Genomic DNA, 24,150 nt, shown 5'->3' on the forward strand with positions numbered 1-24,150 from the left:
TTTGGTAAAAAAATTGACAATTAACCCCCCCACCCACCGAAAGTTGGGTAAAATTGACCCAAATGCCGTGTCAATTCAATGTTTGAGCAAATTATTATTATTTTTTTACTTTGTCATTTTTTTTGCCCAGCGCTGGGTTTGCTATGTCACCCAATTTGGGTTACTTTTGACCCAGCAGTTTTAAGAGTAAAAACTAAAAACATTTTGGTCTAAATAGACCCCCCCCCCCCCCCCAAAAAAAAAGGACCCCATTTTATGGGTTGTTTTGTATGAAACAAAACAAAAATTGGGTGTTCTGTACAAATCAACCTAAAAAAAATTGGGAAATGTTGTTAAAAATAAGATAAAAAAGGCTGATTTTGTAGAAGACAACCCAGAATTTTGGGTCAAGTTGACCTGAGTAGCGTATCGGTCCATTTCTGACCCAAATTTGGTTGTTATTGGTATATTGTTGTCCTACCCAATTTCTTTAGGGGTGTAATATGCCTTATAACTCAAACAATTTGAAATGAAGGAAAATAATAGTATATTTGTGCCCAAATATAGTATTTTGCTATATAGCATGTTTTTAGAGTTTTACTGTCTGTGGTTGTGCATATAGTACTGGCGAACCTCACTTTTTGAAGCTATTCTGAGGTTTTAAAACTCTATCCGTCTCCATATATTATAATGCATCACTTTGAGTACAATTCTCATTTCAATGAGCAGCGGGACTCATTTAGCGTGCAATTCATTGTTGATGTTGTTATTTGTTAGAAGTGGTCAGAGTGACAGAGTGAAGACTTTGTATGCGAGAAAAAGTGTATTTTTTATTATTATTATTATTATACTCCTCAATTGTTGTGCATCAGCATGCCGTGCACAATTATTCATCAATTTCTTTTTCTTTGATTTATATATTTGTGTTTTTTTTTTTTAATTGTGCATGAAGTTGTATTCCCACTGTACTGATATGTGCATTAATGAACTCTGCTTTTCTTTTCTAGCACCAAGCACACATGCCAATGTTTGACGTTATATCATGTTTTCATGAGTTTTATTAAGGTCAATTACATGTTGATTTGTTTGCCTTGACACAGATGAAAGAGTCAGGAAGCAGCTCTCTGAGTTAAAACAAATAATCAAACTATCTCATTGGTTTTTAATAATATCACCTCACATCAAAAATAATGTCGCAACCAAGATGTGGAAAATCCAGGAGATAGCCCATGACCGTATTTAACACAATTGGGTAGGCGAGTCGTTTATCCAACATCTGTGTGACTCCTCCCACACGAGATCGAGTCAATAAATAGCTCTGAACAAATTGAGCTGAAGCGTCTTATGTCACACTCCCGAAAGGGATTGAACTGTTGTCATGGCGACATGATGTAAATCAACAAAAGAGGTGACTGATGACATTGACGTGACTAATTTATTTTCTTTTTTCTTTTGTGTACGTGTGTTTTTAATGTTTCATTTCTGCCCCTTGCTCCTGCCTCATCCCTTATGTATCTGTGCCACATTTTGTTTTTCTTGTCTGTTACTCCCTCCTATGTTGTCTCACCTCACGCGCACCCTCTCCTTTTCACTGTTCAACACGCGCGTGCACACAAAGGTGTCAACTGTAAGTCAACATTTCACCGTCGCTCTCCCAGCTACCAGCTCAATCAAGGCAAGCCTAAATTAAAAAGCCGGCGTTATGTACTGCGCGTTGCTGTTAAACGTGAATAAACAAAAAGTGACAATGCGATTGAGATTGTGTCAAGGCTGTTGTAGAAAACGCATCTTATTAGCAATGGCGCGGGGTGCATAATAACGAGCAGTGCTTGCAGATGCAGATGGCGCCGTCTGGACTTTTTTTCACTGACTACATTTATATGCAGGCAATTTTCAGGTTAAGGTCAAACATTCAGGTTTACGCGTGTGTGAGCGGACATTTTCTCCCATATTCATATCTCGATCAAAAGCGTAACACACGGACGTCGTCACGCAAATAGAAGACATATTGATGTCACTCACCACACGAATTAAGTCAGCGGTGTCCAAAACACGGCCCGGCAGCCATTTGCAGCCCTTCATACATTTTTGGGTGGCCCACGGCATATACAAAAAAATAATTTTTGACATGGCCACAATGCTATTTTTTAATTTTATTTTTTAAAGAGGGTGGATTAAACTAAGCAAAGACACACATGCATTTACAGCTAAATTAGTAACTGAATTTTGTTTGTAACACTATGGAGATTAAGATCATTCAGTTTCAGAACCAAAAATGGTTTCATCCACTTGCTGCTTAGTGTCAAGGTCCGATTTGTGCAAACATCACGTTAATGGTTGGAGCCATTATAGTGGTGCACAGGGATCACCCCAAACACCCCCCCCCCCCCCAAAAAAAATATCCTGCGCCATTTGCCATATGACCTTTAGCGGTAAAAATAAATACATTACAGTACAGGCCAATAGTTTGGACACGCACGTCTCATTCAATGTGTTTGCTTAATTCTCATTACTATTTACATTGTATATTCTCACTGAAAACTAAGAATGAGCACATGTGGTGTTAAATACTTGACAAAAAAAGGTGAAATAACTGAAAACATGTTTTCCATTTTAGTGTCTTCAAAATTGCCATCCTTTGCTCTGATTACTGATTTGCACACTCTCGGCTTTCACACCTCTGGGAACTCCTTCAGTACTATTGGAAAACCTTTCCAGGTGACTACTCTCGAAGCGTGTGCAAAAAAAAAAAAAAAAAAAATCATCAGAGCAAAGAGCGACTATTTTGAAGAAACGAGCTTATAAAACATGTTTTCAATTATTTCACCTTTTTTTTTAAAGAACATAACTCCACATGAGTCCTTTCATCGTTTTAATGCCTTCAGTGCGAATCTACAATGTAAATAGTCATGAAAATAAAGAAAATGCATTGCATGAGATTTGGCCTGTACATCAACAATGTAGAATTGCTTCACTGATGTTACCGTATTTGATAAATTAATAGTAAGTGGCCCTCGCACCTTTTTATTTTTCTGTACGTGGCCCTCGGAAAAAAAAGTTTGGACACCCCTGAATGAAGTCGTTGGTTTACTCCTCGCACCAAAAGTGTATCGGCACTACGTCACCATGTTTGCTTGTTTACCTCTGCTCGTGTATTTTCAGTGGGTTGTGCGCCGACACACTGACTTAAATACACACGTATTTATACACACTGTGGCATTTTCACCGTAGACAGAAAATACGGTGTACCTCCTATACGCGCTTATATGACCAAATATGGAGGTTAGAAAAGGGGTCTTATTTGAGTATATTGGTATTTTTGCACGTTTACCCGAATATTGCCAATATTCAGGTTTCAAAAGGGTTATTGACTGCATGTAAACGTAATCGGTCACTACAGCAACCAGGATGATATTTATTTATTTTTAATCCACTTCAATCTGACCCTCTTGCTTTGCGTTGTTTCTATTTCACTTCTCAATTTTCTCTTTTTCTCAACCGTACCCTTTTTTTTTAAGTCAGCCTCTCCCTTTCTTTGTCACTTTTTGCCCTTTGCGCACCTTCTCATTCGCACCACTCTCGGCGCGTAGTGGGAAAAGAAGAAGCTGGAGAGAGATGGGCAAGGAGATAGGGGCGAGTCTGTGATTGAAAGTGATACAAAGTGAGGGAGGAGGGGGGGGGGGGTGCTGCAGGAGTGGAAATGAGAGAGAGTTTTCTTGTCTTGTCCCTCTGCTGCTGCTCGCCACTCTTTTTTCTTTCCCCCCCCCCCTTCCCTTTCCGCCAGTAAATGTGCTTTATCTGGCTGACGTGCCATTCCAGCTGGCTATCCTTTTCTGGTTTGGAAATAAAATAAATGGCCCTCAATGCCCTGCACCTCTGTGCAAACAAGTTAGTGAGCGCACACAGGCTCATGCAAAAAAAAAAAAAAAAGAAGAAGAAAAAAAAATTACGTTGTGTAATTAGCAAGTGTTTTTTTCCCATCGCTGTCGAGCCAAATTAGCCCCTCTCGGTTAGGGTAAAATGTCAGAGTAGCTTCCTCTCCTCTCCTCTCCTCTCCCTTAATGGCTTCTTGCTTGCCCATATTTGGGAAGTCAGCGTGCTTCCTGGAAAGCCAAACACACAAGCTAAATAGTTTGTTTTCTAAGAGGTAAATTACACGTCGTTTGCAGCCGAGATGGCCAATTACTTTAATAGAATTGAAGTCGGTTTAATGACGTTGACGTTTCCATGCAGGAGACGCAAATCGCGTGACGATTCCGTGCCCGTCTGCGCCGGTACCTGGGAGGTGATGGTCAAGTTGTTTTTGTTTTTTTTGCTGACCATCAAGCATATGCGAATGTAAACCGAGTCGGCATCAACGGGCGAGGATCCAATGTGAATGTGGTAACGATGGCCGCTTTTGCAGACATACGAGACACCGGGGCCAAACCTGTGATGGTCTACATCCACGGGGGATCCTACATGGAGGGGACGGGCAACATGATCGATGGCAGCGTCCTGGCGAGCTACGGCAATGTCATCGTGATCACCCTCAACTATCGGGTTGGCGTGCTGGGTAAGTTGTTTTCACTTTTCAGCCACGTTGCTCACATTTAGGGATCTGTTGCTGGAGTTTGCTTGCTGGGTGACCTTCATTTCACACTGTCGAACCACCGTAAACATTTTCATCTCCTTTATGTGACCGAGTGCATTTGAGACACCACATCCATGATTAAGTGATCAATAAACGTACTTGTCACAGACCACACCAAATGCCAAATAATCGTTTTCACGCAAAATTATTCAATCAAATTTCCCACTGTGGCAATAGGACTTCATTTAAACAAGAAAATATCACAAGGAGCATCAATAAAATAACCAAACTTTGGCTGATGCCTCAGAAGATGAATTGTAAGCTTAATATGATCGTCAAAGTTTTAAAGGGTTCAAATTGTGGATGATGTCATTATCAATTGACTATCCAGTGATCATCATTCCTTTATTTAACCAGGTAAGAAACTTTTGGAGATTAAAAACTTTTGTAAGGTGGCATTCCATGAAAAGGGAGCAGCATATTTGAAAAATGTCCTGACTCTAGGAACTGTCATTTCTAGATTTTTTTTGAGAGCGCAAACCATAAAGCTGTTGTTATTGATGTAAATAAAATATTTTTAATAAATGTGATATTTGAACAGTTCCTGAAAATTTGGGGTCGGTATATTTTTCCAAAGGTACTGGTCGCTGTGGACATTTGAAAGATGCAAGTATAAAAATGTAAACCTGTTTTTCTTAAAACTAGGGATTTCAACCTGCCAACATTAAACTCGTAGGTACGTCCATGTATTATATATCATTTTAAAAGGAATTAAGTGTAAAATTTGAACATATCTCAATTTAGATTTTTATGCGGACCCTTTTGCCAGAGACGATCACATTTTTTAAATAACCTCAAACTAATACTAAAACTAATACAAACCAAACTAAAATAAAGCATTTTTGAAAAAAGAAATACGACGAATGACAACTAACAAAACCACTGTGAAAACCAAAACAAACAAAAATAAAAACCAAGTATATTGAACATCCCCAACTATTATAACTGTTGCAAAGAGGGGAAAATTGCTATTAGGAATGAGACATTTATTCAGGTACGGCTTTCATTATTATATTATATTATATATATATATATATTATTCAACATGCGTACTTTATTTGTACATTATATTACGACAAAAACTTAGACAGGCTCGACCGGATACATTGATTTGCTTTTCAGAACATTAAAATGAATACACACGACACCAACTGCTTGAAAATTGCTGCGTTCACAACGTCTTAAATACTGCACAGGAAACTCATTTTGGCAGCCGGGAGACAGTTTATGTGCCTCAGTAGGCGCTACTGTTCTGATTAACAATGGAGTTCAGAGTTCACGAGTTAATTCGTTAATAGTCATGTGTGAACAATCGCATTTAAGAGCTGATTCCGTTTGACAACTTTTTTCTATCTGAGGGAAAACGGTGGCGTTTATTGCCAGTAATATGACGCCCACAAAAACATTGTGAAATAGTGTTCGTTGTCGTTGGTTGCAGATTGACTCACACAGCTGAACCCTCGTTCAGAAATGTGTTTGTACCTGTGTGAGTGTGCGTGCGTGCGTGTGTGTGTTTGTGGGGGTGGAAGTGGAGAGAGAGGACAGAAAGCTAAAGAAAGAAGTGAGCTCCATGGAAACAGCTGCTGCAACAAAATGGCGTTTGTTAGCGCGCTAAGCTTTTTAGCGGTTTCACCTACCATCCAAACATCATGAATACCATTTCCTTAATATTTGTTTGGACAACAGATGATTTTTTATTTAAACTATTTACACCATTAACTTGAGGCCAAGTAGGATCTTTGCCCTCTTTATGCATTTTATGTGTTGTTTTGTCCATTGCTGAAATGCCAACAAATCAGAGCATATTGTTTCCCTTTATAAACAAAGCTCAGCCATTGGATTAAAGCAAACCGCTGCAGAATTTGCACAAGAGTGGAAATTGTTGCCTCAACCAACACACAGTCCAAATACTGCCTCAGCAATGTTTATTTACCTTGTGATATTTACCAGGTGTTTGAAACTTTACCTCATATTAGCCCCTGTGAATTGAGTTCATGTGACTTCAGTTGCTAAATTCCATCCATCCATTATCTCAACTGGACTGGATTAAATGGGTGGCAGGTTCTTATCAGTGGTACTAAAGACATTTTTGTAATTTGGGATACAACTCAAACAAAAATATCCAGAGTACCGAGTAGTTCATTAATTAACTGGACTAGATTAGCCTACATCAATGCTAAGAGAGCAGCTCACAATTTCATTATTGTGGTTGTCGTTTTCATTCTGCGGTGTTTCAAAACAGAATATTAAGTACGATTCAATATCCCTGCAAACTATAATGAGAAATTAACTCAATGATTAGCGTTAGGGTCAAATAAATAGCATCATTATCTTTACGCTCACGTTTTTGTTTGATACTGCATGTTTTATTGGTTGGCTTAACAATGTGCAGGTGCGCTTAAGGGAGAGGTCAGTGAGTTCATAGTAAGTGATTATTGGAAAAAGAATGCAGGCAACTTTTCTATTATGTGTAATAACAGCAGCAAAACTCATCTTTAGGCGCACTGCTGACCTCGTTTATTGTGAACGTTCATGGTTGGTATGCGGAATGCTTGCTGTTCTGAAAGTTTTACATGGAAGTTGTTGTGTTGTTTGAACATGAAGGACGTTGATTTACGTCTCACATATGTCATGTTTTGTTTACTATTTTCCGTTGAAATGAGGGCGTTACCGCTAGAACTTTTTTCTTTATAGGTCTATCCAGACAGCTGGCCAGTGAACGTGTTTGTTCGTGATTTTTCACTTTAAGCATCGTAATCAGCAGGGGTGAGAGAATAGCTAAAAAAAATTGCACTTAAGTAAGAGTATTTATTTATTAAAACTTTATTTTTCCAGGTAAAGCAATTGAAAAGAGATTTTCATATGCAATGTAAGACCTGGTTAAAGTACTGTTAGTGTAAGAGTATGCTTACTTTAGAAATGTTACCTCTCCAGGAAATAGAACATATTTTGTGCCCCCACCAACTCTCATTTGTCTATTAAAATGTTGTAAGAACACATTTGGACGAGTTAATACTCCTTGCTCACTCTCTGACAATGAGAGAACCGCTGCCACCTACTGTAGTGAATGTGCAATTACACTTGATTCTTGTACGCCCCAAAAAAAAAAAAAGTTCCCCGAAGTCACTTGGCCCAAACATAAAATAAGAATATGCCAATTCAAATATTGCCCAGCAATATAATTTTTTAATGTAATAAACGGAGGAAATTCAGCCACAATTAATAGTCTTTAAATGAACTGCTTTTGTTTGCATATGTGACCTAGCACAATACGGTTACCTCTGCCAACTTACATCTTTATCTTCAGTCCTCTGCATGCATTGCTGATTGCACACAACCCTTTCTACAGACCGAGACAATCTCTTGTATGTTTGAAAAGTTCCAAATGGAGTTTTTGTAGACTGACATTTTTATGATCAAATGACAGAGTATAGTGGTTTGTTTTTGTAGTTCTCCCATCCATCCCTTTTTATTTTTTTTTATTTTTCTTGTCCTCACTCGGGTTGTTGGTGAGCTAAAATCGAGATTTCTGTCTGGCCTCTATTTAATTGTTGAAAATGTGTTAAATGTCGCTAGTAGTTAGGTTGAATTGATGAAACGGAGTAATGCAATATAATACTGACAAACCAAAATAGCCAAGTAATAATACATACCTTTAACCAAAATCACAAATATACCAATATAATGGAGTAAATGTAAGCCTGTTCTTACCCATCAACCTTGGAAAGTTAGTAAGGCGGCCTTGTAGAATCCTATCTTAAAATGTGACATTCAACCACTGGTGTAAGGCTCAGCATGTAAGGCCTGTTCATGCTCATATTTCCTTTATGGCACTTCAATTATGAGTCAGACGTTTCTACTCTCGCCACCACATTTCGCTAAATGTCATTCTACATGCATGCACACACACCCTCCAAACAGGGCATGTCAGTGCTTTAAGCATGCGCGCACTTACGCACGTGCATACAAACACACGGATCGTGCATTGTGGGGGATCAAAAAAAAAATCGAAGCACACGCACAGATGTGCTTGGCTCACATGCGCAAACGCAGAGTGGTTCTCTTGGCGAGATCCTTCTGAGGAATGAGCCGAGGAGAAGCGATGCGTGTGCTTGGGCGATAATGTAGCGTGGTCCGATAATCTCCCCATGGTGCGGCTTTAACTGTTATTACAGACACACTCATACTGCGCAAATAAAACCAAGGCCAGAGAGAAATCAGAGCATGATGGGCAATTTAGCACTAAGCTTTCTGCAACGTCATCGCTTCTTATACTCCCAACTTGACATGTGACTGTGGTCTTTTTTAGCTATAGTTTATATCTAGTTATTAGCAGAGGTGGCAAAAGTACTGGCATTTTGTACTTAAGTACTTGTACTTAAGCAGTACAACACTTTGTCCACCATTTCGACGCCTTCTTAAAATAATCGCCCAAGTCATTTTTTCAGATTTTTCAGGAAACACCCCAAAAAATTTAACCATTTGCATCATGAGGAGATGATTTAGCAAAAGAAAAAAAATCTTAGGCAGTTATTTTAAGAGTGACAATTTACAACTAACATGAAATCAGATTTGTTTATTTCCAACTGTCTATTTCCTTATTACATAGTGTGTCTAACTGCTCTGCTGCAGTATATTTTTGTCCAATCAGAGTTCAGCTTCTATTTGTTGCCATGCCAAATGAATCTGCCCAGATCCTTCAACAATGATTTTTTATTTATTTTTTTAACCAATTGAATTTCGGAGAAGAGTGCCTGCTAGCAGGTTTGGCGTTGCGTTAGGATTTTTCATCCCTTCATTGGTTGAGCTAAATAGTCTTAGATGTGAACTCCTCTGATTGGTTGAACTAAATAATCTCTTGTACTTGCATCAAAGATTGACGTGGCAGTCGTCCGTCAGTCGACTACGATAGCCGACATTAACTTTGTTGTGTGCACAACTTCACAGAGGAGGCCTCAAAACAATCCAAAGTCCTGCTCCTTAATGAACAGATCACCGAGTTAATGCTGCATTCGAAGAGGGTGGAAGTTGGACTAATCCCACTCGGATTGTCCCATTTCAGACCTCAAAGCTTTCGAGGCAAATGTAAACAACAATGTAAACTCGGAATTGTCAATTGTGTTTGACGTTGGAGGTTCCACTGCACTCATTATTGAGTAATAATTAGGAATCAAGTAAACTGCTGGACATAAATTACTGTACAACTTCTAATAGAATTCTATTAAAAAAAAAAAAAAGATATACCTTTGGATGAGGTCATGTGCAAAGTGAATAAAAATACTTCAAATATAACATCAGCTCTTGAACTCAAGTGCAGCATTATCTTCATTTTATATAATACATACGACTTGTAATTTATTCGCTGCATGAGAGGATGTCATTCAACGTAAATAGACAAATAAATAAATAAAGATTGTGAAAAGCTTGTTTTAATTAAGCTGCTAAAGGGATGAGGAAATAAAGGCGGCAGAGAGAATTAGACAAGATAATGAGTTTAAAGGAAAAGTAGACGAGGCAACTCAAACCGGGTTTATTTATTTTTTTACATTAATATCCCTCCAATGCTATCCATGAGCAGTCAGAATATTGCATTAATATTGCACTAAACATCTTTGAAATACTCACTACAGTCTGAATATTTAGCACAATCTTCAGAAACAAAAGGCTCTCACTAACAAATCTGTACTGAAAGTTATTTTAATGTGCGAATGAAAAAGAGAAAAACATTTTCACCAGTTTATTGCAACAAATTGACTCCGAAACCTTTCTAAATGTCAGTGATTAATGTTTTATTCATGTTTCATTTGTTTTGTTTGAGTTACGGCATTTCTGCAGTTACCGTCTCCCCCTAGCTTTTCGATGTTATTCCTAATGGATCAAAATTATTGAGAGATGCTGCTCAGTGTATTATGAGATATAAATGCAGCATTTGTTTTGTTTCCGAAAGACAAGCTACCGTGGATATAATCTATTTTTCAGCGCCGTTTCTTTTCAACATTTGTGAGGTTCCGACAAAAAGCGTTGACTTGTTTAAATTCTGTTCTGAGTGTGATGTTTTTAAGACGCTGCCACTCGTGTTCCAATTAAAGACGAGTCCACAAAGTTACTATCGTCCTCCTGCAGCTTGAAGCTCTGTGCTGCTGAAACGGTAATTATTGCTTCAAAGAGTACGCCGCAATTCTCCTGAGTCCCCATTTAGAAACTTTCACATCTCAACCTCACTGTGTAGACGATTGAGAGTTAATTGTTAATCACTTGTTTGACCCACCGCGGGATGATTAGCGCCCAGCAAGCTTGGAGTCGGGTCACTCGCTTCAGGTCAGGAACGGAAGAGGAGAGCTTGTATGTTAGAGGAACACTGTTTGGAGATCTGCAGGTGTGGGAAGGAGAGACAGCATGGATCTGTTGTATCTTTAGTCTTCTTAAAAAAAACGTTGGAAGGCAGAGACACTTGCGTTTGTTTTCGCTGGAGACTGAAAACACTTGGTGATGACGTCAAAAGATGCAGATGAGACAATAGATTAACATATTTAATTTCAGGTATTTACTTTTAAAGATGTGCGTCTAAGTGAGGAAAACTTCCTTTAGAAATCTGGATTTGGATGTTGAAGATTATTAGATTAGATGTGGTTTAAAATACCCAATTTTGGAGCAGATCTGGTTTTATTCCAATCCACCACCCAGTATTTCAAATATTTAAATCCAGATTCAAACTGATCCAGATTTCCAAATTCCACTTTCCTGATCCATGGATCAGGATATTCTATCACTGTATTTCAAAACTCTGCTGGGTTGGATCAGAATCTCCAGGGTCACCCTGCCCCCAAAACAACCAATAACTCTGAATGTCTATGCTCACTTTTAGATCTGTGTTTGTGTAAGCATTTTTACTACAGTGGTAACAAGCTCATAACTTGATTTACTTGAATAGCAAATCAATTTCCCCATTGAAATGAATTTAGATGCCATTATTCAGTTCCAGGCCCCCAATAAACCAGCAGTTTTTGTGTGTGGAATAGCACTGTAGTCTATTAAAAACCACTCCTCCTTGAGCTGTCGCCAATGATCCCAAAGCGAGGTTGTCAGCGCATTTATATTTATGGTGTACCGGAAGCAGAAAAGGTTACCCTATAGGGTAACTCAGCACAGATAGGTCCTAGGTGAGGGACCTATTTGGACCTTGCTTTCCCTCACAAGTACGCAGGTCTCCAGGATTCCTTCTGGAGCCGGGCTTGGAGTTGGGTCTGGTGGCAGAAGAGACAACACGGGTCTCCCTTCCCTTGGGTTCATCACTGTAGGAATGGGACAGAGGGTCAAATGAATTGTGAGAGAAGGCGGGGTTCTTTGGCTGTCCGATTCCTGGCTACGAGGAGGGGGGTCTCTGCTTTCTGTCAAATGCTGTGGTTCTGTTGGCCTCAGCAAGCTTGCAACTCTCTGAGTCTATAAAGGGTAGAGTGACATCTCTAGATCGAGAATCCGATTGTGTTCAAGTATCTCGGGGTCTTGTTTAAGAGTAAGGGAATAATGAAGCGGGAGATCGAGAGGCGGATCGGTCCAGTGTCTGCAGTGATGCGGACTCTGGATCGGTCTGTCGTGGTGAAGGAGAACAAAATCATGGGTATAAGTGGCCGAAATTGTTTCGTCCGCAGGGGTGGGATTTTCCCTGAGAGATTGGGTAAGATGCTCTGACCTCCAGGAGGGGCTCAGAGTAGAGCCGCTGCTCCTCCGCAATGTGGGTGAGTTTGGGCATCTAGCCTCCCTGGTGGAACTAGGAATTGCCTCCCTGTTTTGCAAGGGAGCATTGTGTGAGTGTGTCCGTGTGTGCAGAGTTGTGACGCCTCTCTAATGGTATGTAATGACTCCCAGTAAGAGGGGAGTATCTTGTATCACTGCTCTTTACAAATATAATTACTCACTGGGTCTCCGGTGCGTTTCACTTTCCCAGTCCATTGGGTAGTTCTGAAAGGGGGAGGGCCGGGGTGGGTTGTAGGCGGGCTGACTTATTTACCAGTTCAAAATACATAAAAAATGAAGAAAGTCTTGCCAATATTCAAGGTGAGACTCTCCTTCTCGGCCCTCTGAAAAGAGAGTGTTGCCTCCCCTGTGATTGTTTGTGACCTTTGATGACTGATTCTCAGATCGCTCTGATTGTAGCCTCCATTTATTTTCAGTCGTTTGTCATTGTACATTTCTGACATGCAGGCCTTGAAAAGAGCTGTTTCCAATCAGAATAAGCTCAGAGACTGCACCTGAGAGCTTAAAGCTTCCAAGTTGTGATGGTGCATTAAATGTTTCGAGATATGTGTATTGCAATGCCGTAACACTTATCCTTCTCCGATGCTAAAGAATCTGGCTGGTTGTAATTTATCCACAGAAGTGGAGAGAAACTGATTAGTTGGGTTTGAACAACACTGCACAAGGGAATCTCAGGTTAATAATGCGCTATGTGGGTAAACAATTTGAGATACACCTTTAATCCATTGTGTAATCAATCAAGTGTTGGTCTAGACTACTTTGTCGACCTTGAATCTTAATACTTCAGTATACAAAGACATTTTAGGCGACTCTGTGCTTCCAACTTTGTAGGCACAGTTCAAGGGAAGGCCCTTTTCTGTTGCAGCATGACCGCTCCAGTGCGCAAAGCAGAGCTCATAGCAGCATGGTCGGATGAGTTTTGGTGTCAGAGGCCTGACCTCAACCCCACCAAATACCTTTGGGATGAAATAGAACAGCTATTGTGAACCTGGCATCGAACACAATCTCTTCAGTGATCCTAGATGAAATATAATTTTTTTTATGTAGTGACCAATTTTTCCCATATGAAATGATTTGTTTTTCCAAGTTCAAACCGTCCCAATTATAGAATTGCAACTTAGCAGTCAGCTTCCTGTTGAAAATTGTACTGATCGCCTCTCTCTAGGTGGTGGTATTTTAAGTAAACAATATGAAAAAAAGTAAATGTTTGTGAGGGATTTTGTCTAAATGAAATGTTTTCAGTCTTTTTTTTTTCCCAACTGCAGTCATTAAGTGTGCAATTTCGTTTATCACTTGTTGCCACCTGTGGTGTAACAGACATGTTGTTTATACAATCATCTTTTGTATGCCAGTTTATATGCCTGCACTTTTCAGCATGGCTTGTATTGACTTTTTTCCCCAAATAGAACACATCATCTGGTTTGGTTACTTTCACAGATCAACTTTTAGGCTCCACCTTATACTGACTTGCAGAGCTCCCAAAGTTGTGAATTGATGCCTGGTGGTTAAATAAAATTACTGTAAATTGTCCGACCATTGGCAGCCCAAAACAATTCAGTTAAAACATAAATGCATTCAGAGTGACACATTTGTTTCTTTCCTGAGGCCAGATGCAGCCCACACACTTATAGCAATACATCTGAAGCTGATTGATTACTGCCAAAACATGAGGGATAAAAACTCATCGTTTTCTCATTATTTGTCACAATAGTGAAAACAATAGCAATTGACAGCTAAATGACAGGCGTGGAGAAAAAAATGGCTGTAGGAAACAACGGTGCTCCCCTGGTAATACAAAACAATGTTCACAAGGAATATTCAATCTTAAAACACTAAGGGGATCTAACATTTTGATCACATCAAAAGTAAGGCTGCATTTACACAATGTTCTCAACCGTCATGGCGGACCCGTTTGCCTGAAACGTACTGCACCGTTGGATTTTGGCCACTTCCCCCCCCCCTTCCATACTCAAGACTTGCAGAGTTTTCTTACGGTCTCACACACTTACAGTATGTCTCTCAGAATCTGTCAGCCCATACCCTGATCAAATTCATCCAAATGAAGCAAGAACAAAAACATATTCATCCTATTAATGTGGCAGAGTAAAGGATTGAAGTAATGGTTTCCGGGTCCCAGTCTATTGCAGCTTGTTGAGACGCTCTGCTTCGAATCTCTGCCAGGAAATTAACTTGAAAACTTCTCTTGGTAGACAGCCTGCAATTAAGGTCTGTCCCCTGTACAGCAGTACTGGGAGGGGCCTTTTTGTTCAGCCTCTCCCCATGCCCAATGAACATGTTTCCTTACCACTGAAAGGTATTGATTAAAACCGAAAAGGTAAGAACTCTGAAAGTGTCTAGCCTGAGGAAATAATTGACGTCAACATCAGAATTACAGCAGAACAAAAGAATCCCGTGAAGCTGACCTAAAATTCTGTCATGTTTTACTTATTTATTTATTCATTTATATGTTACTATTAATACGGGAAAAACATGGTGTACCTCATGCTAAATAGCTTATCTGACCAAGACAAAGTTTCAGGAAATATGGTGGACTGTGGTCTCAAGAAATCAGTAATATCTTTTGGTACTACTCTGACAATACCATTAATTGCTATGATCATACCTTTCAGACTCTGATGATCAATAAGCCTAGTCGACGTCATCGTGTTCATTTATGCTGTCCAGCCATTATCAGTTGATGTCAGGTATGATATAAATGTTCTGAACTCATTATATGAGCAGAAATGAGTGCCATGACATTCAGCTGTGCACATCTAACAACACTAGCGGCGGGAGGAGAGTTACCCGGGGCGCGTACGTTCGCCTACTTAGGTGGCCGATACCCACTGGCGCCAGCATGTGGGCTTCCGTCGGTCGAGGTAGGGGGGGGGGGGACGAGTCTGGCTCGGCGCGTGGAGCATGAGGACCGGCGCACCTAAACAGCCTGATCCACGATCGAGTCACGGCCAGCGGGAAGCCGCCTCGGAAATTGCCGCGGGGGGAGGAGTGGTGTGAGAAGGCGAAAGGGGACGGTTAAGATGAAAACGAGTTTATTTTTGACATTGAAATTGAAATCCGATAAAATAATAAAAAAATGTACTCAATGTATGTAAGTGTTTATCTTCTATAACAGTAGAGGAATACAGTTAGCTTGTTGCTGTATCCTAATTACATATATGTCTACCCAAACGTGTATAAAACCATAATATAGTAGGAAACGGCACATATGTCACCATCGCTAAATTGTAATGTTTGAGGATATACGCAGCGAGAAATGACAACAATACACACACTAGCTAACGTTAGTCACGTTGCTGTGCATTAGCGTTAAACTCTGCAACCTTCTACTCCACAGTTGACCCTATTGATTAAAATTACAGTCCTTAATGTGGCCATCTATGGAGGACCAAAACTGCCAAAAGTGAAAATAAATAAATGACTAAAATTGAAAATAAAACTGATGTAAAAAATATAATTAAAAAATGTAGTTAAATAAAAATAAAAAACTACAAAAAAAATTATACATTTGTATTAAATTTTTGAATTATATATTTTTTATATCCGTTTTTATTTTCACTTTTAGTCTTTTATTTATTTATTTAGTCATTTATTTATTTTGAATTTTGGCAGTTTTGCCAGGAATGAGGGGGGGTGGTCCGGTTGTGGCGACAGTGGACAAGATATTCGTCCATTGCTGGAGTGCTCCGATACAAGCCGGCGAAACTTCCCTGTTCGCCGACCCTCTCACTCGACCATTGAAAGGCAGTTCGCAATGGCGGAGTCCAACCCAAGACATGCTTAGGACCGCCCCCTCATTTGAATAGCATTTTGTCCTGGCAGTATGGACTAAAACCGCCAAAATAAAAAATAAATAAATGACTAAATAAATAAATAAATGACTAAAAGTGAAAATAAAAACAAATATAAAAAATATAATTCAAAAATTAAATACAAATGTATTTATATATAGTTGTTTTATTTCCATCTATATTTATTCTTGGGGATGTAATTTTATATCTATTTTTATTTTATTTTATTTTATTTTAGTCATTTATTTATTTATTTAGTCATTTATTTATTTTGAAATTTGGCGGTTTTAGTCCTCCGTAGTCAACAGCCACCTGCCAAAAAGTAAATAGATAAGCTCCTTATCCTTCCTTGTTTTTGTTTTTTTTTTTTTTACTGTGTCATACCAACAATGGTGACCAGCAGTTGTTTAGTGTCGATTGCGAATAGACCAAATAGATATCCTGCCGGGTGAAAAGCGACAGTATTTTGTTTTGTTTTTTCTGAGCTTGTTTTCATTTTTGTCACCACCTGCGGTTGCTTCAGTGTTGCATTAAGATGTTCTACAATAATCCAGCATCCAATAGCCTGTCATTGTTGATCTTGAACCCAGGTGGCTAAAGCAATGTTAATGAAAATGCACACACCTTTTTCATGATACAACAAACAGCAAGGCACAAAGTACATTGCTGTTTCAAGCTTGACATTTTAGAATAGTGTGACATACAGGAATCACTTTCCACATACACTAGAGGTTTTTGTTGTTGTTGTTGTTGTTGTTGTTGTTGTTTTTACTAACAAGCCGTTGCAATAATTCAGCTAACATGCTAACATGTCAAAAGTGAAGCCTAGCAATTGATTTCTTGTTCCACTGCAATTCTTTTATCAACTCGAGTGTCTAAACCAGAAATGCCAATTGCTAATATTGAAATAGACATCTTCCATTCTGACCTGATACTAATTATGGAGTCATCGCTAATTATTTGTCATTCTCCAAGTTGTCCTTGAGCATCAGCCACATTAGGCAATTGATACTGAACGCATTATCACCAAAGTAGTCACAAAGCTGATTTGCCTTTGTTTTTTGACTGCACTCTCAACATTCAGTTCCAAAATGAGTTTTATACCGACAGGGGATTTTGTATCACCGGGATACATTTTGCACTTTGCGACCGGTTTTATTGTACTATTGTGAAATGACCTTTTGTTGCAAGGTACGAAATGAGTGTTCCCTCAACCTTTAATGTGTTATTGCTTCCCGCGTCCCCATATGACATAATGATTGCACGACTTTTAGCAGTCATAACTGATGAATGCGGGTGCAAAATGGCTGACTTGGGGTTCTTCTTAATGTTAGAAAAGTAAAAAAAAAAAAAAAACTCTGTGTCTAAAGGGCAATGAGCTAATGTAGTGTAAGGTACAAAAACAGCCCCCCCCCCCCCAACATTTTCTTTTACTTACTTTCAAACCGTCAGCATACCATTCACTGACATCTTTTAAACTACCGTAAGGTATATATCGCTGTTAAAGGACGCCATCAGTAAGATACTTTTTCCCAAATGGGGATTTTTTTTTCCTCCCCTCCCTAGACTCCCTGTAAGACAAGTGTATGCCGAAAATTCTTCTTTGTGGCGCCTGAAAGATCTCTTTGCGGTCATTTTTTGCTTGAATGCTTTGTTTCACTTTGCACTCTGCTCTGGTGAAGAGTGTGGGCTTCCTAATGGCAGCACATTTCTTTCTGGCTGCATTTGTAACGTCACAGGAATACAAAGTCGCTTCTTCTCCTTCCTCAAGGCAAAAACATGGACAGGTAACAGTTGTGGTGAACACACGCCAGCGTTTACACCTTTCAAATCAACCCTGATTGACATTATTGATCAACCAAGGGGTGCTTTGTCAGGGTGCGGTTAGTATGTAGGAAAGGAACGGTTGTTAGCACTTATTTAATGGACGTGATCAATAAATCTTTACTGTCAGGCTGAAAAGTGCAATCCTGCAAACTACCTTTAATTAGACCTCCACGTAGAAAAAACGTTCAGGATTCAACTACAGATCCAAATCTAACATACAATGTCTTTTTTTTTAACATTCCTGAGATTACACTCGTGGATCAAAGTATCGAGATGCATATCTTAATCAACTAATTCCTCAATCAGCGGTTGGACGAGACACTTTAGTTTCCCTTATCTTAATTATTCATCTTATCAAGACATTTTGGACAACTCTATGTTTCCAACTTTGTGGGAACAGCATGGAGAATGTCTAGGACAGATTGAGTTGTTTTTGCTTCCTGTAGGTGCAATGCATGTGTGACACAATGATTGTGTCTGTGTCTTCGAGCTAGCAGTTATCAGACACTACTATGGAGTGTGACACGATTCAAGTACGGTTCCATTTTTAAGTAGAACGATTTGGTTTGGTTCAGTGGGATTACGATTCCATTCCATGTGGTTCGGCTCACTTCGAGAGGATATGATGTAATGAGTTGCTTGTTGTTGTTTTATATACATATAAATGAACTTGTCATTACTGTAAATTGTAAAAAATAAAAAAATAAAAGACTCTAAAGATAGTGAAGTCCCACAAGAGTCTGTACTTGGACTCAGTATATTTTGTTGCAGTTTAGTTGCAAGAAATAACTTTGTCATTTTACAGATGGATTTCGATAGTATTTGAGTTTTCTGTTTGTGTTCTGCGCTGCTAATTAAGGACAGGTAGCACAATAAAACCATTTCAACGGGGCTTGGAATGGCATCAAGTCATTGCATTGATATTATAAATGTTATTTAAACACCAATGCCTCTTTTTATCGGACGACAAAGTCATGCTTCTATTTATCATTGTTATGAAACAATACATAAAACTCAATTGTTATGCATTTGATACTAAAGTTTATCCATGAAGCCTCATGAAACTAATTGGTTAGTTACGTTTCGAAAAAGCTTATCGCCCAGGCTGATTTTGGCTTGTTCTGAATTAGTCCTTAATTATGCTGTTATAGGCCTCGACTTCTGGCGGATTTCCCATGATGCAAAAATGTCGCTCCTCCTCTCCATCTGTTCACCTTCATATCCTGTTAGCGAATGTTTCTAACATCATTTGCATCATCTCTGTGGAGGGGCGTTTGCAAAAACAGTGTGACAATGATTATTATTATTATTAGGACTAGAAGTAGTGTCAGCATGTTATTTGTATTGGCAGATGGCTACACAGAGGGTTCTTGAGGTTTCTGTCGACGGGGAATTTGTCCTCGCCGCAGTTGACATGCGAGCGCATGAAGGGAATCACTGAGTAACTTGCATTTTATTGGCATTTCTTATCATATCTTGATGCAGCCATGATTCATTTTGATTTACACCACAGTATGTATGTGTGAAGAAAATGCATAGAAAATCCATTAAAGTGGAAGTCAACCTTAAACATTTCTTGACAATAATATAAACATGACATTCTGATTAATACATTTGTGGAATAAGAGTTATGATGCCAAATCCAGAATTTTTTTTACATCTAAGGGTCGGCCATTTTGCCACTTGCTATCGACTGAAGATGACATCAATGTTGCCGAGGGGTCAGGCAATGACCGATCCGAGCTCGCCTGTTTTCTGAAGCTGAGCTGTGATTGGTTGTTACCTGAGACCTGAGCAACATTGATGTCATCTTCAGTCGACAGCAAGTGGCAAAATGGCCGCCCACTGAGATAGATCAAACGGCTGGATTTGGCTGCTTAATTCATATTCCATGTACGCAATATTAACCAGAATACCATATTTAAGTGGGGCTGCATAAAACATATTATTGTAAAAAAATAATAATAATTTGGGGTGTTGAATTCCCTTTTTTCTTTTTTTTTTCCTAAGAGCTCAGCTCCCTTTTAAGCATATAATGTAAATGATTTAATGCAAAAAAACAAAAACAAAAAACATTTTTGTCATAATATTTAAAAAAAAAAATTCTGGCAAGTCAGTCAAGTGTCCATTTAATTATAATTTGGTTATATTTACATAAAAACAGCACAAAAATAATTACTGTATTAATGTTTTATCAAATGTTTTTAGACGGACTTCAAAACAGTAATGGTGACAAATACCGTTACAATTAACCTCAATATTTTGTCCTAACCCTGATACAGACATGTATTGTGAAATATTGAGAATTGGTTTGGGGCTTTTGAGACTACGGAGACTTGAAATTCAGGAAGAGTTCGCACAGCTTTTGAGACATGTTCATCATGAAGTATATCACGCGTTGAGATGCACTTGCGTCTCGTCTTGTATGGCATTAATCATCAGCTGCCAAAGCTGACCACCGAGGTTAGCCATCTTCACATGTGGGAATCACTCCTTACTGCTGCCACCGCAAAGCACTGATGTAGAAGGGCTGGGTGGCAGGGGGGTTGGGCGGGAATAAAAGCCGCTAGCAGCAAGATGCTGAATTGCTCCAGTGCAAGTGGTTGGAGGAAGAAGAAAAGGAGGTTGGATTAGAGATGACCCCGGGGGCGTGGTTGGCAAAGAGTGGCACTTGAGGTGGCAGTGAAGGAGATTGCTCTGCAAACGTAGGTGGACATTTTGGGATAATGGATTGAAGTGGGCAGCGTAGCTGAGTAGGGCAAATAACAGTGTGCGGTGTGCTGTTATAGTGGGTGAAGCTGCACCAGTCGGCGGTAGAAAGGTGCCGAGAGAAATGTGCGAACAATGTCTGGTCAAAAATGCTTTTAATCACACCTTGAGTGGGAGTGAGGTTTTATTTAAATTGGCAGAGGTGAGAAATCTGCCTTTTCAAGGCTGCATATTTACCATATATGAAGCAACGTGCGCATGGAAAAGCGGTAGCGTAAATGAAACTCTGAAGGCTTTGTGGTCATATAACTGATGCTGCAATTAATTGTTGTCTTTAGCCATTTATAGCAGGTCTTTGTAATATCTATCTATCCATCTATCCATCCAACTATCTATCTATCCATATGTCTGTCTATCTATCCGTCTGTCTGTCTGTCTGTCTGTCTGTCCATCTATCCATCCATCTATCTATCCATCCATCCATCCATCCATCCATCCATCCATCTATCTATATATCTATCATTTGTATGCAGTTTACCGTATTTTTCGGACTATAAGTTGCTCCGGACTGTAAATTGCACCAGTAAAAAAAAAAATAATAATAAAAAAAACATCATGAAGAAGAATATAAAAACAGATAAAAACAGATATGTCACGCCGGCGTACAAGTCAAAAAAAAAATTCTAGAGAAATGTATTTTACAAAAACCTAGACCACAACACAAATCCCCGTACCGTAATCTTGGGTGCGTTCAAAATACTCTCAGCGCGTGCCGTGTTTTACACTCTGACTGTTCGAAAATTCTTTTTAAATGTGCTGTTCGGTTATTCGGAGTGTTCCAGAAAAGAAAGTGCTGGAGCTCAGTGTGTCAGGCAATACGGATGGAAACAGGTCAAGCGCGACTCCTGATTATTAACATAGTGAGTCGTGAATTTCCAAACACACCCCGTGTTGACGGCAGCAAACGAGTTCTGGTTGGACGAAGCTTAAACTTCCAACTACTGAATTTACTTAAATGAAGTAGAATCCCGCGTCGCATTGTGGTCAAAAAGTAGAATCCTAGTCGGTTATTGAGCCTTTTGTTATTGTAAAGCCACATGCTAAATTAGCGATACCAATAGTTGCCATGACTACTACTTCTACTTTCTTTTGGCAGTTTGGTCGTTTGGGTGCATTACCACTACTTTGTTTAGCAGGCTAATATTGGCAATTAGGGAACGTGAATTTTGGGTTCCAGTCCGAGCTCAAATTTTAATATATACGCAGCCAAACTACGAAAAAAGTGGAACTTATTGTCCGAAAATACGTTACCTTCTTTGAAACGGTGATCAAAGGAGACGTCTCTAAGAAGACAGAATTATAATTAACAGAGTTTGGACAGGAAATCTAAACGGCTTGAAGGTGGAATAAAGGAGGCTATCAAAATACAGAACCATCTCTCGGCACAACTTATTGACAATGATGTCCTTTCTTCCTCCCCTCGGGAGGAAGAACAACCAATCATTTGGCCCCGCATGACTCCAAATAGTCCAACAAGTGTCGTTGACACTTAGCCTCGGATAACTTAAGGTTCTCTGAAACAGGCAGGCACGCGGTTTAAGCCGGTGAAGTAAATGACCTTGATAACAACTCAACAGAGGTTACAAATATTTGGCACAACGCGGGTGCCTGTTACAATTAAAAATAGATGATGAGTATTTACTCATCCACTCTTTCAAGTACAAATACGTTCCCACCTTAGAGTGCCTACTCCATTGATATTAACTCATGACTATTTCTAGTACTGGACTTTTTTTGCTTTTTTTTTTTTTTTTCAGTTTCTCGCTCAAAAGAGTCAATGAATTCATAACACACATCCCCCCCCCCCCCAATGTTGTTTGTTAATGTGTTTTATTTTGAATGATGAATTCAATGTGGTGTACGTCACGCAGTTTTCTGTGCTTCGACTTTGAAGTGGATATTTGACAAGCATGGCTGGGCTGCACTGCTGCAATGCAACTCATAGTTAAGGAGGTCAAAGAGATTCTGTTGCTATTCTAGGCAAAAGGGGGGGGGGGAAACAGCAGAACTCAAACTCTCTACTTCCTCATGATGATGCTTCATGCTTAGAATGAATGTTTCTTCATCTCCCTCAGTCTCGGGATTGTATTTGTTTAGAGTTCGGGTGTAGGAGGACAACAACAGAAGAAAGTTTTGCATCAAGACCAGGCAAAGGAGGGAAATGAAATTACAGTAGGACAAAGCAGCTTAGAGAAAAAGGAAGTCGTGCAGATGGTTGATATCTAACAATTCATTTGAAAATTACATATTTGGAGAGAACGTCATGGTTTGCCTGCAAATAACCTGAAAACAAATTAAAATGCCATCAACTCATGCAAGGGGAATCAGAGTCAAGTAAAGCTTTGTGATTGCACGTGATGGCTGAGTGTGTACGTGCTGCAAGAGCATGAAGGGCAACACCTTTAGTCAAATGAATAATCTCTTTAATTTGCCAAAAATGACATTTCGGCTTTGCAATCATGCTGCACGATTCTTCGGCATTTATCAGTAACTTGATTTATGTTGTTTATCAGAGGATTAAATATGTTTTTCAAGGGTTTGCGTACATTGCTAAACACTTTAGAGTAATTCAGGTTCATGGTTTTTCTCCTTATAAACACTCCAGCTTTGTTAGGTGGCTGTAACGAGATCAATGTTGCTATTACAAAATATCATATATACTTACATATACTTTCTTTCTTTTAGGTGATGAGTTTCCATCCGCAAATACTTGTCATCGAGGGGTTGGGTGATATGGCTTAACATCATTAACATGACGAAATGGAATGATGTGCAATGATATTGGTTGAAGTTGGAATGGTTGAAATTGGTCAATATAAGTGGAAACTGGAGGTGAATATGTCGATATTTTTTTTTAAATTTGGGGCTTTTAAGAATTTTGTGAATGTTAATAAATAAGAGATCTTGAATGATCGAAACATGTTGAATTTGGAATGGTTTGCACATGTAAAATGTTGCTGAGGGAGAAGTGAATAATGTAGAATATGTCCTAATATGGGAATTTGTTTGAGTAGAAAATTTGAATTTTTTTTTGTTATGTACGACTATTTGGCAAGTTGAAAATTGGTCCCAAGGTGAATTGAATGAGCTGAATGGTTTGAATTCCAAATGGGAACCATGTGAATCTGTTGTATTGAATTTCTCACTGAGAATTAATAGTGACATTTTTGTGGGCATTTTAAAAGTGAAAATGTTGAATATTTGGTCAGTGGGAAATATTTGCAAGTTGAAAATTGTTCTTAAGGTGAATTGAATGGAAAATGGGGATGATGTAAATGTGTAATGATGATGAATGTGCAGTTGGGAATTCATAATCAACAACTTTTGGGGCAAATTACTCATTGGGAACGCAAGGGGAATATTTGTGGGAAAAATTTA

General features: G+C 39.1%; 1 protein-coding gene across 3 annotated transcripts in view; it reads left to right on the forward strand.

Moving 5' to 3' along the window:
- nlgn3a (neuroligin 3a) overlaps positions 1–24,150 on the forward strand; it is a 168,203-nt gene that overhangs the window by 59,533 nt on the left and 84,520 nt on the right. For all 3 annotated transcript variants that reach the window (XM_086084636.1, XM_086084637.1, XM_086084638.1), the window contains one exon: positions 4,385–4,534. In XM_086084636.1, the coding sequence (XP_085940762.1) occupies positions 4,385–4,534 (150 nt within the window). The remainder of the gene's footprint in view (positions 1–4,384; positions 4,535–24,150) is intronic.

The sequence above is a fragment of the Leptonotus elevatus genome, chromosome 9, assembly GCF_054856555.1.
Source record: "Leptonotus elevatus isolate MCC_2025b chromosome 9, RoL_Lele_1.0, whole genome shotgun sequence".
Taxonomy (NCBI): domain Eukaryota; kingdom Metazoa; phylum Chordata; class Actinopteri; order Syngnathiformes; family Syngnathidae; genus Leptonotus; species Leptonotus elevatus.